The following is a 12,487-nucleotide window of genomic DNA, read 5'->3' on the forward strand; positions in this document are numbered from 1 at the left end:
TTTTGAGTAGCTTTATATGAGGAATAAATGACAGCTTTTCATCTAGCAGAATGCCTAAAAACTTGTGCTCCTTTTTCACAGGCACAGCTACTCCATTGAGCAGGACGGTGGGCTGAGGGTGAATACCACGCCTCTTCGAAAACAGGATGCGTGTGCTCTTTTGAGGATTTAGCTTAAAGCCATTTTCTTCTGTCCACTTTACAAGCCTGTTTGTGGCAAGTTGTACCTGCCGCTCACAAATAGATAGATTACAGGACGGGAAACATCATCCACATAAATGGAGTAAGAAATTGTACGGGGCAGAGCTTTTCCGAGGGTGTTCATTTTAACTATGAAAAGTGTGCAACTCAGTACTCCACCCTGAGGAACGCCATTTTCTTGCATATACAGCGCAGATACTGCAGCCCCGACCCTCACTCTGAATGTTCGTTCAGACAAATAGCTTTGAATGGCATTAAGCATATTTCCACAAATACCAAAACATTTTAGGTACCGCAGGATGCCGTAGCGCCAAGCAGTGTCATATGCTTTTTCTAGATCAAAAATATAGACATACAATACTGTTTGTTCACAAAGCCATTTTTCACATAGGATTCAAAAGCGACAAGTTGGTCCATTGTTGACCTGCCCGACCGAAACCCTGCCTGGCAGCTGTCGAGAATACCATTGTATTCCAGGAAGTATAATAACCTTCTGTTAATCATTTTTTCGAACAGCTTACACAAGCAGCTGGTCAAGACAATGGGGCGATAACTTGAAACGCAGGAGGGATCCTTTCCCTGTTTAAGCAATGGCACAATCACAGCCTGTTTCCATGTCTTAGGAAAGTGCCTCACCCGCCATATCTTGTTAAACAAAAAGAGGAGAGTATGAATTGTGTCTGTATGAAGGTGTTTGATCATGGTGTACGTAATGTTATCAGCACCTGGCGCAGAAGGCTTGCAACCGGCCAACGCAGTCATGAGCTCGTGAAGAGAGAATGGACAGTTATAGGAGTCATTCGATTGTTTGTGGTCACGTATGGACTTCTGCTCAGCCGACTTTTTGTAGTGCATAAATGTGCTTGTGTAATGTGAGGAGCTTGAGATGTGTTCAAAGTGTTGCGCCAGCGCATTTGCCTCGTCCTCTAAGGTGTCACCAGTGGTGTTAACAAGGGGTAAGTTATATGTCCTTTGTCCATTTAGTTTTCTTATCCTATTCCAAACCTTTCGCGTATCTGTGAAGGAATTTATGGAGCTTAAGAAGGACCTCCAGCTATTGCTTTTGGCCTGACGCCGAATGCGCCTTCCCATGGCTTTGGCGCGCTTGAATGCTACAAGGTTGTCTGCAGTTGGATATCTGCGAAGAATGGCCCACGCCTTGTTCTGTGCCTGGCGCGCTTGTCGACATTCTTCATTCCACCAGGGTCGCTTTAGGTTACTTTTGCTACCAGAAGTCTGGGGAATGAATTTCTCTGCAGCATCAAGAATATGGGCTGTGACAAGGCTACACGCTTCATCAATACCCAAGTGTTCTATGGAGGTGTGTGAGAGTTGAGATTTCTGCCTAAATTTCTCCCAGTCTGCAGCGCTTTCTTTAAACCTTTTATTTGAGGTTGCAGGGTAGGGGTCTTTGTCTAGGCACTTCAAGATTACTGGGAAGTGGTCACTTCCTAACGGGTTTTTGTCCACCTGCCACTCAATGAGTGGGAGAAGAACCGCAGAACCTATTGCCAGGTCTATGTGTGAGTACGTGTTATGTGGGGTGTTATAGTATGTTGGTTGTTTGTTGTTAAACAGACACGCACCAGACGATACCAAGAACTGTTCAATTAAACGGCCACGGGCATCGGTTCTCCCAGAGCCCCAGAGTTTGTTGTGTGCATTTAAATCTCCGACTAGGATGAAGGGTTCCGGAAGCTCGTCCACCAGGGACTCGAATTCTGAGGTAGACAGACGATAATCCGGTGGAATGTATAAAAGCATATGGTAATCAGCCGACCAAAAATGATAACGCGGACAGCAACCGCCTCAAGGCTGGTGAGCAGTCTAACGGACTGGGAGGGGATCGACTTTCGGGTCACAATGGCAACCCCGCCAGATGAATGAGCAAAGACATCTCTATCTTTCCTAAAGACAGTGTATTGCCTCAGAAAGTTACTTTGCTTGTGATTGAGGTGTGTCTCTTGGAGGCAAACAATACTAGATTGATGTTTATATAGGAGTTCATATACATCATCTAAGTTTTTTATGAGACCCCTACAGTTCGATTGAACTATGTTCTCAACAGCAATTATGCGTCAAAAATAATAAATCGAAGTTTTTTTTTCTTTTCTTTTTCAGATTAGTGAGTCTTGTTTAGGGCCTGTGATGCGAGGAGCTGGTTTTTTCCCACGGCCAAGAGTGCTGCGGCGCTCATTTCGTTCCTGTGGTGCAGGTTCCAATGCCAAAGTGTCCATATGCTCATCTGACGCTTCAGGTATCATCGAATTGGTACCCTTCCGTCGAAAACCTCGAGGAATGGTCCCTGAGGTGGCCTCAGCCTTCTCAGTCGGAGCCTGCGGTGCAGGAGAGGACGGGGTCTGTGTGGAGCCCCGACAGTTCGTGCTCTCAACGCCCTCGAGTGTTGTGGGGGCGAACGGAGCTGGACTGGAAGCAGAACCAGTCCCAACAGCGTTCGTCGCCACGTCCTCCACGGGCTCCGCAGGGGTAGCGTTGGGGCGCTGGGCTGTGAGTGGCAGCCCGGCAGGACCAGGAACCACCAGGGACTCTGCTGTGGAGGCAGGAGGAGCTGGTGGCCGCTCAAAAGGGGTTAACGACAGCGACACATCAGCTAGGCTTCACTGTGTCGCTGTACTAACCAGACGTCGCCCCAACCCCCGGCGGGCGGCGTCTGCATAGGATGTGGCCGAAAACAACTTGTGCTTCTGGCGTGCCTCGGGGAAAGTTATGTTTTCAGTCACTTTGATATGAATGATCTCCTTTTATTTCTTGAAAGATGGGCAAGATCGTGAGTATGCAGCATGTGCGCCACTGCCGTTCGGACATTTCAGAATTGTGTTGCGGCATTCTTCAGAGGTGTGATCATTTTCGCCGCATTTAGGACAGGTGAGCTTGCCACGGCAGGCTAGTGTTCCATGGCCGTAATGCTGACACTTGAAGCATCGCCTCGGGTTAGGTATGTAAGCGCGGACACGACAGCTAATAAAAGCTGCCTTCACTGTCTTGGGCAGGGTAGAGCTGGCGAAAGTAAGAATGATGTGTCGCGTCTTGATGTCTGCCCCGTCTCTTCTCATTACAATTCTACGAACACCAACAACACCTTGGTCTCGCATTCCCTCAAGGAGATCAGCGTCTGTCTCATGCAGTAGTTCTTTGTTAGAAATGACACCTTGGACAGTGTTTAGAGTGCGATGCGGCGTGACGGTGACAGCCAAGTTGGCAATTTTTTCTTGCTTCAGAAGGTTGTCGCTTTGGTTTTTTCGCATTACCTCAACAAGTAGGTCTCCGGAGGGCATCTTTTTGGCATTGTAATCTTTCCCAACAATGTTCTCAATGCACTTGGCAATGAAGAACACTGACAGGTCAGTGATTGGTGATTTGTCGTCGGTTGAGTGTACTACAAGGTACTTACTGAATGTTGCCTGATGTGGTTCGATTCTCAGTGCTTCGGTGCGACCCCGTTTAGGAGGCCGATCGGGTTTTCTGAGCGGAGTAGGAAATGTAGCCATAAAACTTCGAGTGAATTCGGTGGCAAGGCCGGTCACCCACCACCGAGCCCAACAAGGGAACGTGACTGTGCAGCACACGTTAACCGTACCTTGCCACTATAACCTTATGCTTGGACTCAAGGCTGACATCTTTGCACAAGGTTAACCCTCGCCACCTGGAAAAATGTAGAACAAGGAAGGAAGGAGATGACAGGACAGAGTTAAGAAAGAGGATAGGAAAGAGAAAGAATAAAGAGGAGGACAGGAAAAGGCAACTGGCTGATTCCCCCCAGGGCGGGTCAGACCGGGGGCACCGTCTGTGAGAAGCAGGGGCCAAAGTGGTGTGTTGCCGCTGTCAGGGGGCCATGAAGGTCCAAAACAACCCTGGCGTTGGCTCAACCACCAGGATGCCCTTTTCCTCAGACACGGCAAAGCCACGCACAGCCGGGGCGTGGGTGGGTCCAACCCACATGTGCTCGGGTCCGTGGTGTTGCAAGACACCAAGTGCCTACGGCAGTAGGCACCCCTGCGGAGCTCGGGACCGTGGTGGCGCTACTCACCAAAACACCTTGAGTACACAAGGTGCCCCCTGCGGGGCTCCATAGTGTGTGGAACGTGCGCTATGTTGTATCGGGCGGGAGCAAGCGACTCGTCTGGACCATGTTATCGATCGGGTATCGATCCTTCTACGTTGGGCTTTTTTTTTTCTATTTCGTTGTTCCGCCTAATCGGTATTGTTATGCCCTTCCGTGGAGCCTTCTTTGTGGTACTTGTGCCACACAGGGCCACGCAGTTTCGCCGTTCTCTCAGCCTTTGTTTAGACATCGGAGTTCTCATATCTTCACGTAATGCCTTGGCCAAGAAAATCGCATTTGAAACAGTGTTGCTGCGATGTTAACGGCTTTCAGGCGTCTCCATGGGTGAGCCAGTTTTTTAGGGTGCCTAGACTTCTGATGTGCTTCTTCATTCACTTGTGGTGTTTGTGGGTTTCATTGAGACGTTTCATAGATCATGATTAGTTCGAGAAAGTTAATTTTGTTGGCCCTGAAATCACCCGATCAATCAACAGAAGCGGCTGCGTCTACTTTGTAAGTTTCATTACTTGTAAAGAAGAAACCGGTTGGCTGACTTTTGATTCCTGAGGAGTTCTTCTACAGGTGTCATGAATACGCTCTTCTTGTTGGGAAGGTTACAGGTCTGCTCTCCCGATCCTCTGTTGTTTACGACGCTACTCTGTTTTTCATGGGCTAATTTTACAATGTTTGTGCAACCCCGGGAACGAGTGATTCGTTCTAAATTTGGTCAGCAGAATTGAAGCTTCAAACTCATAGGCGCTTTCTAATTCTTCTTTTGAATGATAGAGGTCAACTAGCTCTTCAATCTAGCAGTCCAACTTCCCCAGCATATCATCTTTTTTTCTTTTGGGATTTTCTTGGCGAAAATCTGTTTTCCAATTGACGGTGACTCGGCTTTCATCGCTGATTTGATGTTGTCGATCGGTGTTATTATTACGTCTCTTCACACTAGGCTTCGCCACTGGCTAAGGGCATTCATGCCAGTGATCGGAATCGTTAATGCCTGCTGGTCGTCGAGAAGTGTTATGGCGGGCGAAAGTCAAGGCCATTGTCCCACACTGGTTACTGCGAGGCGCCCTTCAATATTCGGTGAACTCTTTGAGGCCGTATACGATCAGTAACCATTTGGCGCGTCCTCAGTTCCTTCTGGGGTTTACTTCACGGCAGCCTGCAGTGAACGGTCTATAGTAGCAGCCGAGTTCAATCACTGCAGTCCCTCGCTCGATGGCCGTCCGCACTGAGTTCTTCAACTTTGTAGCCCTGGAACCCTGGCCACGGCAGAATTTCAATTAAAAAACGGAGGCGCGGGTGGCAGGACGTCAGCGATTTTTTATGAGGTGTGTAGAGCATATTTACAGCCATAGTAATAGCAGGCAAGCTGCCGGTAGCCACCTGTTCTTTCGACATTTTTAACACTCGGTGTAGTTCAGAAATCATTAGTTTAAAGAAATCATTAGGAAGAAGTACGAAGTAGTACGAAGAGAAGCTCTACTACAGTGCATTTGTCAGTGTAATTCACTGCGTCACAATGACCTTCAGGCGCCTGAGCGCAAAATGTGTCCTCATTTCTCCGCAAGCTCCACCTTTCTTATTGGTTTGCTTGCTCGTAACTTCCCCGTTGCGGTACAACGCTTGTGCGAATTTAAAATGACTGCTCGGGTGTGTGCGTGCGGTTCAGTGCAAGTGAACCACGAGACTAGGCGAGGGTATTACGACTGATATATGTAAACACTGGGCTACCCGATTTCACCGGATGGATGCATGCAGCACGGCCATCCGGTGTAAAGGAGGTCTTTTAATCTAGCCCCCGGGGAACGCGCGATGCACGCACACGAAGGCGCTGCTTTGCCGGCTTCTTTGACGGCGCTTGGTTCTTCAGTTTCGACCACAGAGTGGTCTCACCACCCATGGCCCGCCGACTGGGCTCGTGCCCTTCAGCACAAGCACAGGATGTATGCAATCGTCCGGTAGGAAGACGGCAGGCTGTGAAATCTCAAGCTGAGGCAAACTTTCACGAAGTGCCGTGTGTATATCCTTTTCTTTGTCTCGTAATAACTAAGTTTAGAAGCGATAAACCTGGGCCAATGTTTGTTCAAAGCGTATCACTGAATGCTTTCCGGCAGAATAAGTTCCATTAAGGTCACATCTGTAATTCTGGACTTGAGATCTCTCACCCCCCTATTCTGCGCTCTGCCAGGTGTTGACGGACTGCGTTTACGTTCACGTAAAGAATACAACAGCTCCAAAACATTTTAATTAGATAGAGGCCGGAGAAGATTACACGCCCCTTGCAGGGAAAATCAAGCAAGGATGTTGGCATGTTAAGAATGTCCACAATGCTCTCTCATTCATCCGTATCTTAGCCCCTCAAAATCACCGCTCAAATATGGACAACACATCGGCGCCCCGGTCAGTACGAATGCCCATGCCTACCTCGTAAAATCCCAGCGTTCGCCACTGGCCACTCGGCCCGCCAAGTACCAGTCGAGCAGGACGATGTTGGCCTTGTGCGAGAGATGCGCCTCCTGGGTTTGATGGAAAGACGCGCTGTGGAAGCACGCCGTGATGTCCGGCAGGACGCAGAGGAGGGCGCCATCGTGCACCGTGAACGTGCAGCGCTGAGTGGACTCCTTGCCATGCAAGGACCGGTAGACCTGCAAATACATGACAGTACTGAATGGAGAAATCGATATTTTATGTACCACTGCCCCAATGCCTCCAACAGAGATAGGTGTATTGGCGAAAGATGATTGTGCCCCCATCATGCGGACTTGGGAATATTTTTATCGAAGTAAACTCAAAAGATCAATCAACGGAAAGGAGTTGATTTGTATGAATGCCTTCAAGATGTTTTCAGAAAAACCGCTTAAAAGTAGCGTGAACCCAAACAACGAGAAGTTGTAACGGAGAACGATGTGCATAGAAATTCGTACAGATTTTCATTCTTTTTCGGCGAAGTTTGAGAATTTGCGAATAACATCGCTACGCCAACACTCTCGCAGGCAACGACCCGTTTAGCGAGTGTTTCAAGAACATGCCGTATCCACGTTTGGTGTACGGGGCGATGTCGCTTGTTCGCTGGTGTCGCGGTAGTCATTGCACTGGAAACGTTTCCAGCGTGATCAGCGATGTAATATGTTTCGTCGACTGTGTCCAGAGGCCCCTTTAAGCAGGTGACGCCCTTCCACTCGGTCAAGCAGGACTGGAGCTTTCCTCGCACCAAATTGTTCACAACTTCACAAGCTCACCACTTCACCTTCGAAAACGAACAGCCCAGGCAGCACAGAAAGTGTGCCCCAAGACCGGCCCGTCTATGGCCGCTTTCTGGCATGTCCGGCCAGCATCCAGGTTCTGGCAGCCACTGATCATGCGTTGAACGGCCAACATTCGGCAACCAGCGCTTCGGTATTTTTCCGTCCGCCCGTGTCCGGACGCACAACGGCACCTAACCGGCTGCCAGATATTCAGTTCTCTTACGGCTGCCGATGTTGAGAAAGAGAACGGCCGAAGTACGGCCCTAGGGCATCCGTTTTTTTTTCGGGAAGCGGTAACAGGCCGAAGCACGGCTAGCGACCGGCCACAGAATATGCGTATTCTTGCGGCAGTTGGTGTTCGAAAGGAGACCGGCCGGAGCGCGGCTGCCGTGCATTCGTTGTTTCAACGGTGAACCGCGCTTCCGGCGGTATAATATTCGTTTTATTCGGGCAACCAGTGTTATGAAGGATACCGGCCGACGTACGGCCCCAGAATATACGTTTTTCATTCGGTTAGCTGTCCTCGGCCGAATCACGGCAAGCGAATGGCCACCGAATATATGGCAACCGGTGTTCAAGAGGAGACCGGCCTACGTAAGGTATCTGGTTATACGTCGTTTTTTCGGCAAACGGCATACAGCTGAACAACGGCACGCGCCTGGGCGCCGAGAATTCATGCAAAGACGTGTTTGGAAGGAGACCGACCGATTTTTTCCTGGGGGCAGAAAAAGCCGTTAGGGAGCCGAACGACGGGGACGCGTTTTTCATCCGCTCCGTGTTTCTACGTTTTAAATGAACGAACATCGTTTTTCAAACAGTAATGAGTGTTCTCGGTGAACGGGCAAGGTGCAAGGACTCACTGGACATTAGCAGGGAACCTTTTAGGCCATCGAAATGTCATTTATTGCCACAAGAAGACTGTGCCACACCGACGGGTGAGCTAAGCCTCGCCAGTCATCGCCGCTACGACGCCTCTGCCGCCGGCTTCGTCGACGCATCAGCTGGAGGATATTCGCCCCCTCAAGAAATGGAGAGCATTGGAGACATCGACCCGGCAGAGATGTCCGATCCGAGATGAAGATGGTTCACCAGAATAACTGGCCTTCAAGGGCGTCGAGCAAGCGGCCACCACGCAGGAGCTAAAACGCCACCATGTTAAGGACTCCCCACCAAAAAAAGGCAAGTGCGAGCAAAAGCGCAAGTTATTCTGCGTAAAATTAAACTGCGACAAGCAATGTTGCACTATGTTGTTGGTGATAATCGTAGAAGAGACTCGCTCGCGCATTGGTAGGATCAACTTCATGCCCTGCACTATGTTACTTCATGGGATTTTACGACTGCCTATTTAGAAAAAAAAACTATTTTAAATTTGCGATAACAACAGAGCCTTGTAGCTGACGAAGCCTAGCTGTTAATTTAGTTCCGATGTTTGAAGGTGAGCTTAGCTACTCTTGGGATATGACTCATTTGGGTAAACATAATCGCCAGCATCCTAGCAAACACGGATTTTGTCAGGATTTTCTTGCTCAACGCAGATTGTTGAGTTCACGCACGATTTGGTTCTTATAAGCTTACAGTGGTTGACTGTATATTCTTGGACTGCAAAAAAGGAAATGATAGTGTTCCATATCCCCTTCTGCGTAGTACATTTCGTCCTATGAACTGAATGAATCGGTTTTTGCATTATTATTACTATTGGCCCTATAACTTTGTTAAAAAGTACTGTGTAGTTTACCGGACTATAGCGAATGAACGTGATTCCGTATACCTGCAGCTTTATTCGAATTTAATAACATCCTGATGTGCTGATTCAGAAAAGTTTTTGGGTGTTAAACAGTGTGTTAACGTGGTACCTTTACAAGAAAACCTTCATTCCAATTGAATACGTATACCGTAAATTATGCTGCTGTGACAACGGCCGAGGAATATAAATACCTAGGAGTTTATTTAGGGAGTGGTTAGAGGTTAAATAGGCAGGTTCACACCATAAACGTTACGGCTGCCAATGCTTTTGTCTTTCTGAGACGAAATTTCAGTGAACCTCCATCTAACTGAAAATAACAACCGTATTTCACTCATGTGCGCTCAATCTTGGAGTACGCATGTGTTTTCGTGGATCCCTACACCAAAGAGCTGGTTGATACGCTCGAAAACATACAGAATATGTCAGTGCGATTCGTATTAGGTAATTGTCACGCTCAACTTAGCATGAGAGAAATAAAAGTAAACTGAAATGGCAGGACGTGAAAGATCACAGACGAAACCACAGGTTGAACTTTTTTCGTAATATCTATCATTCGAAAACTGAAGTAGAAGGGGAGAAGTATGTCCAAACGCCATTCTACATATCGCAAAGTGGGACCGCTAGCTTAAAGCAAATTATTAACTTTCCTTTAAAAGTGGCGCCTTGCGCGATTCATTTTATTTTAAATCAATACTGCAGTGTAAATATCTTCCACCTATGATTGCATTAACTGTTTATATTGACGACTTTCAGCGCGCTTTGTAGAATTATTTTGTTATTTTGTCTCATATTTAATGCTTAGTGTTATGTACCTCCCTTCTGTAATGCATGCAAAGGCAAGCAGGCATCAAATAAATAAATAAATAAATAAAACAATGAATAAATAAATGAATATAAATAAATAGATAAATAATAACTAAATAAAACAATGAATAAATAAATGAACAAAAATAAATAAATAGACACATAAATAAATAAATAAATAAATAAACTTCCAGAGGCGCAAGTTTGCCTCCGACGGGTTGAGAACCCTACGGATTCAACCTTGACCAATAAAATATTTATTGCCCTATTCGTTGCAGTATGCAAGGTTTCCTGTATGCATGCTATCATTGCTATGTTATTGGTTTGAAACAAATTAGGTAACTCTAATTTTACGCGTTTCCTTGCGTGATCACAGAGGTATACAACTGCAGCCACCTGAAGCAGGGCGTCATTCGCAACGCGTCTAGAATTTTTTGAACGTAGTATGACATTAGAAGTAAATTAAGTTCTTTTGGACTATTAGGTGGTGTGGACCTATACTCATGAAAACAACATTAAAATAGATTGAAAATGAAAGTACCTGTTCGCTCCTTTTAGGATCAGCCCTGCGCAAGATCATCAGAAAAGTTGATCGAGTAGAAATGTCTTTGCAAGAAAAATGGGCAAAAACTGGACATACTTTTTTTGTGAAGGAGTTATATTAAATGCTCCTGAGTGTTTTGTTGAGAACCAAAACGCTTCGTAAAGGCATTCACGCCGGTTTTATATACAGCAAAATTGGTCAAGCAACTGTTATAAAAATAGTTTATGTAGTCATAGCATGAAAGTGTTCCGGAATATTGCCCTAAAAGAAATTGGCTAAAAGCGGCGCAATTTATCTCTCTGAAATTCAACCCACTAAAGTATGCGCCCTCCGCCGCCCCGCCCCCCCCCCTCCTCTTTCCCCGTTTATTACAGGTAAGCCGCCCCACAGAGGATATCAGGACCTGGACAATACATCTATTCAAGCTCTACAAAAAACTGAATATTTTCTGTGTTGGGCAGTAAAAGAGGCACAGCAATTAAAGGAACGACAATTTGTGAGCACTGTTTAATAAATGAATTTTGCTGTCAACTGAGGCTGGTAATTAAGCAAGGCTGCGCTGAAAGCTTGACGGCTGGTGGTTGCGCGCGAGCTCACTTTCATGTGGCTGCATTGGACCCAAAATGCTGGGTTTGAGCTGCTTCTGCACTGCGCGAATGAGTCATCTGCTTTCGCGACATGCATTGACCGGCCTCAGTACAGTTAACGTACTGTGGCTGAACTCCAATGCCCGTAGCACGGCTGTATTTCCGGTAGCTTTAGTCCGGCTGAAGTCCGACGACCGCATCTCGGCTGTAATCCGGCGGCCGTACTTCGGCCGTACACGGGTGGCTTTGGAATGGCCGGAGCCCTACGGCTGGAATCTGGCCGTATCACCGTAAGCCGGTCGACTGGCCGGCGGACACTGGCCGTTGGACAGCCATGGGAGTACGGCCGTATACGGCCAAAAGGCCCACATTTGGACATGGTCCGAACATGGCTTTCGGAAAACGGCCGGACAGAAAATCACCGGCCAAAGTACACCGGCCTGTTTTAGGCCGAACAGTCCTGCGCTGCCTGGGAGAGGACTAATGTAATCTAGGGCTAAGTTTTAATTCTACTTACGGCTTCGGAAAACAGAAGTATTTTAAAGCGACAGTCTTCTTTGAACTGGAAAAGGTGCTTGAACCCGAAGGAACGTTCCGAACTACCAAAACTGCTGAACGGCTCATACATGTTTGCAATATTTTGTGCGAAAGAAACCTCCGGCATATCTTAGACAAAGCAACAGGAAATAACCGAGAGTAGCACCGTTCTTTGGAAGGGAGAGTACAAAAAAAAAACTCAGTGTTCGATTCCTCTGTTATGAGAATCGGTAAAACACGAAAGTGAAGTGTGCTACGAAATCTTCAGCTGAGCATGATTTGCGGGTCGGCGGCTGTCTTGTGGGTTTGCTTGGCGAGCGACGTCGTGCTGGAGGGTCGCTTCGGCAAAGGTCTACCGGCGTCATTTCTGTGACGGATATGACGTCCGTGAAATCTTGGTGTCACCAGGAATAAAACACTTTCGTGTTAAAATACAAAGCCCCAAAACGAACTACCCTAAGTATAACGTACTCTTTGGTTCTAAATGTTGCTTCCCAGCAAGAAGACCCTATGTGCAGAGATGGACCCTTTACAGGACGCTTGCTTTGTTGTACTGGCGTCACTTCCATGATGGATATGACGTCACTCAAATGTTTGTGTGCCCCGGAATAAAACACTTTCGTGCTAACATTGGCTGGCAATGACGATCCCAATGCGATATTTGAGCGCAGTTGTTTAGATGTTTTGACTGTGCAAAATATGTTGACGGAGAGAATTTCAGACGGACATATTTATATGGTTACAGGAAACTTGT

The 12,487-nt window shown here is 47.2% G+C and overlaps 1 protein-coding gene across 2 annotated transcripts in view; it reads right to left on the minus strand.

Annotated features, from left to right (window-relative positions):
* LOC144165254 (uncharacterized) overlaps nucleotides 1–12,487 on the minus strand; it is a 77,976-nt gene that overhangs the window by 52,485 nt on the left and 13,004 nt on the right. For both annotated transcript variants that reach the window (XM_077695380.1, XM_077695382.1), the window contains exon 4: nucleotides 6,697–6,917. In XM_077695380.1, coding sequence (XP_077551506.1) covers nucleotides 6,697–6,917 — 221 coding nt within the window. The remainder of the gene's footprint in view (nucleotides 1–6,696; nucleotides 6,918–12,487) is intronic.

The sequence above is a fragment of the Haemaphysalis longicornis genome, unplaced genomic scaffold (assembly GCF_048455015.1).
Source record: "Haemaphysalis longicornis isolate Haplotype H1 unplaced genomic scaffold, Haemaphysalis longicornis Haplotype H1 scaffold_14, whole genome shotgun sequence".
Taxonomy (NCBI): Eukaryota; Metazoa; Arthropoda; class Arachnida; order Ixodida; family Ixodidae; genus Haemaphysalis; species Haemaphysalis longicornis.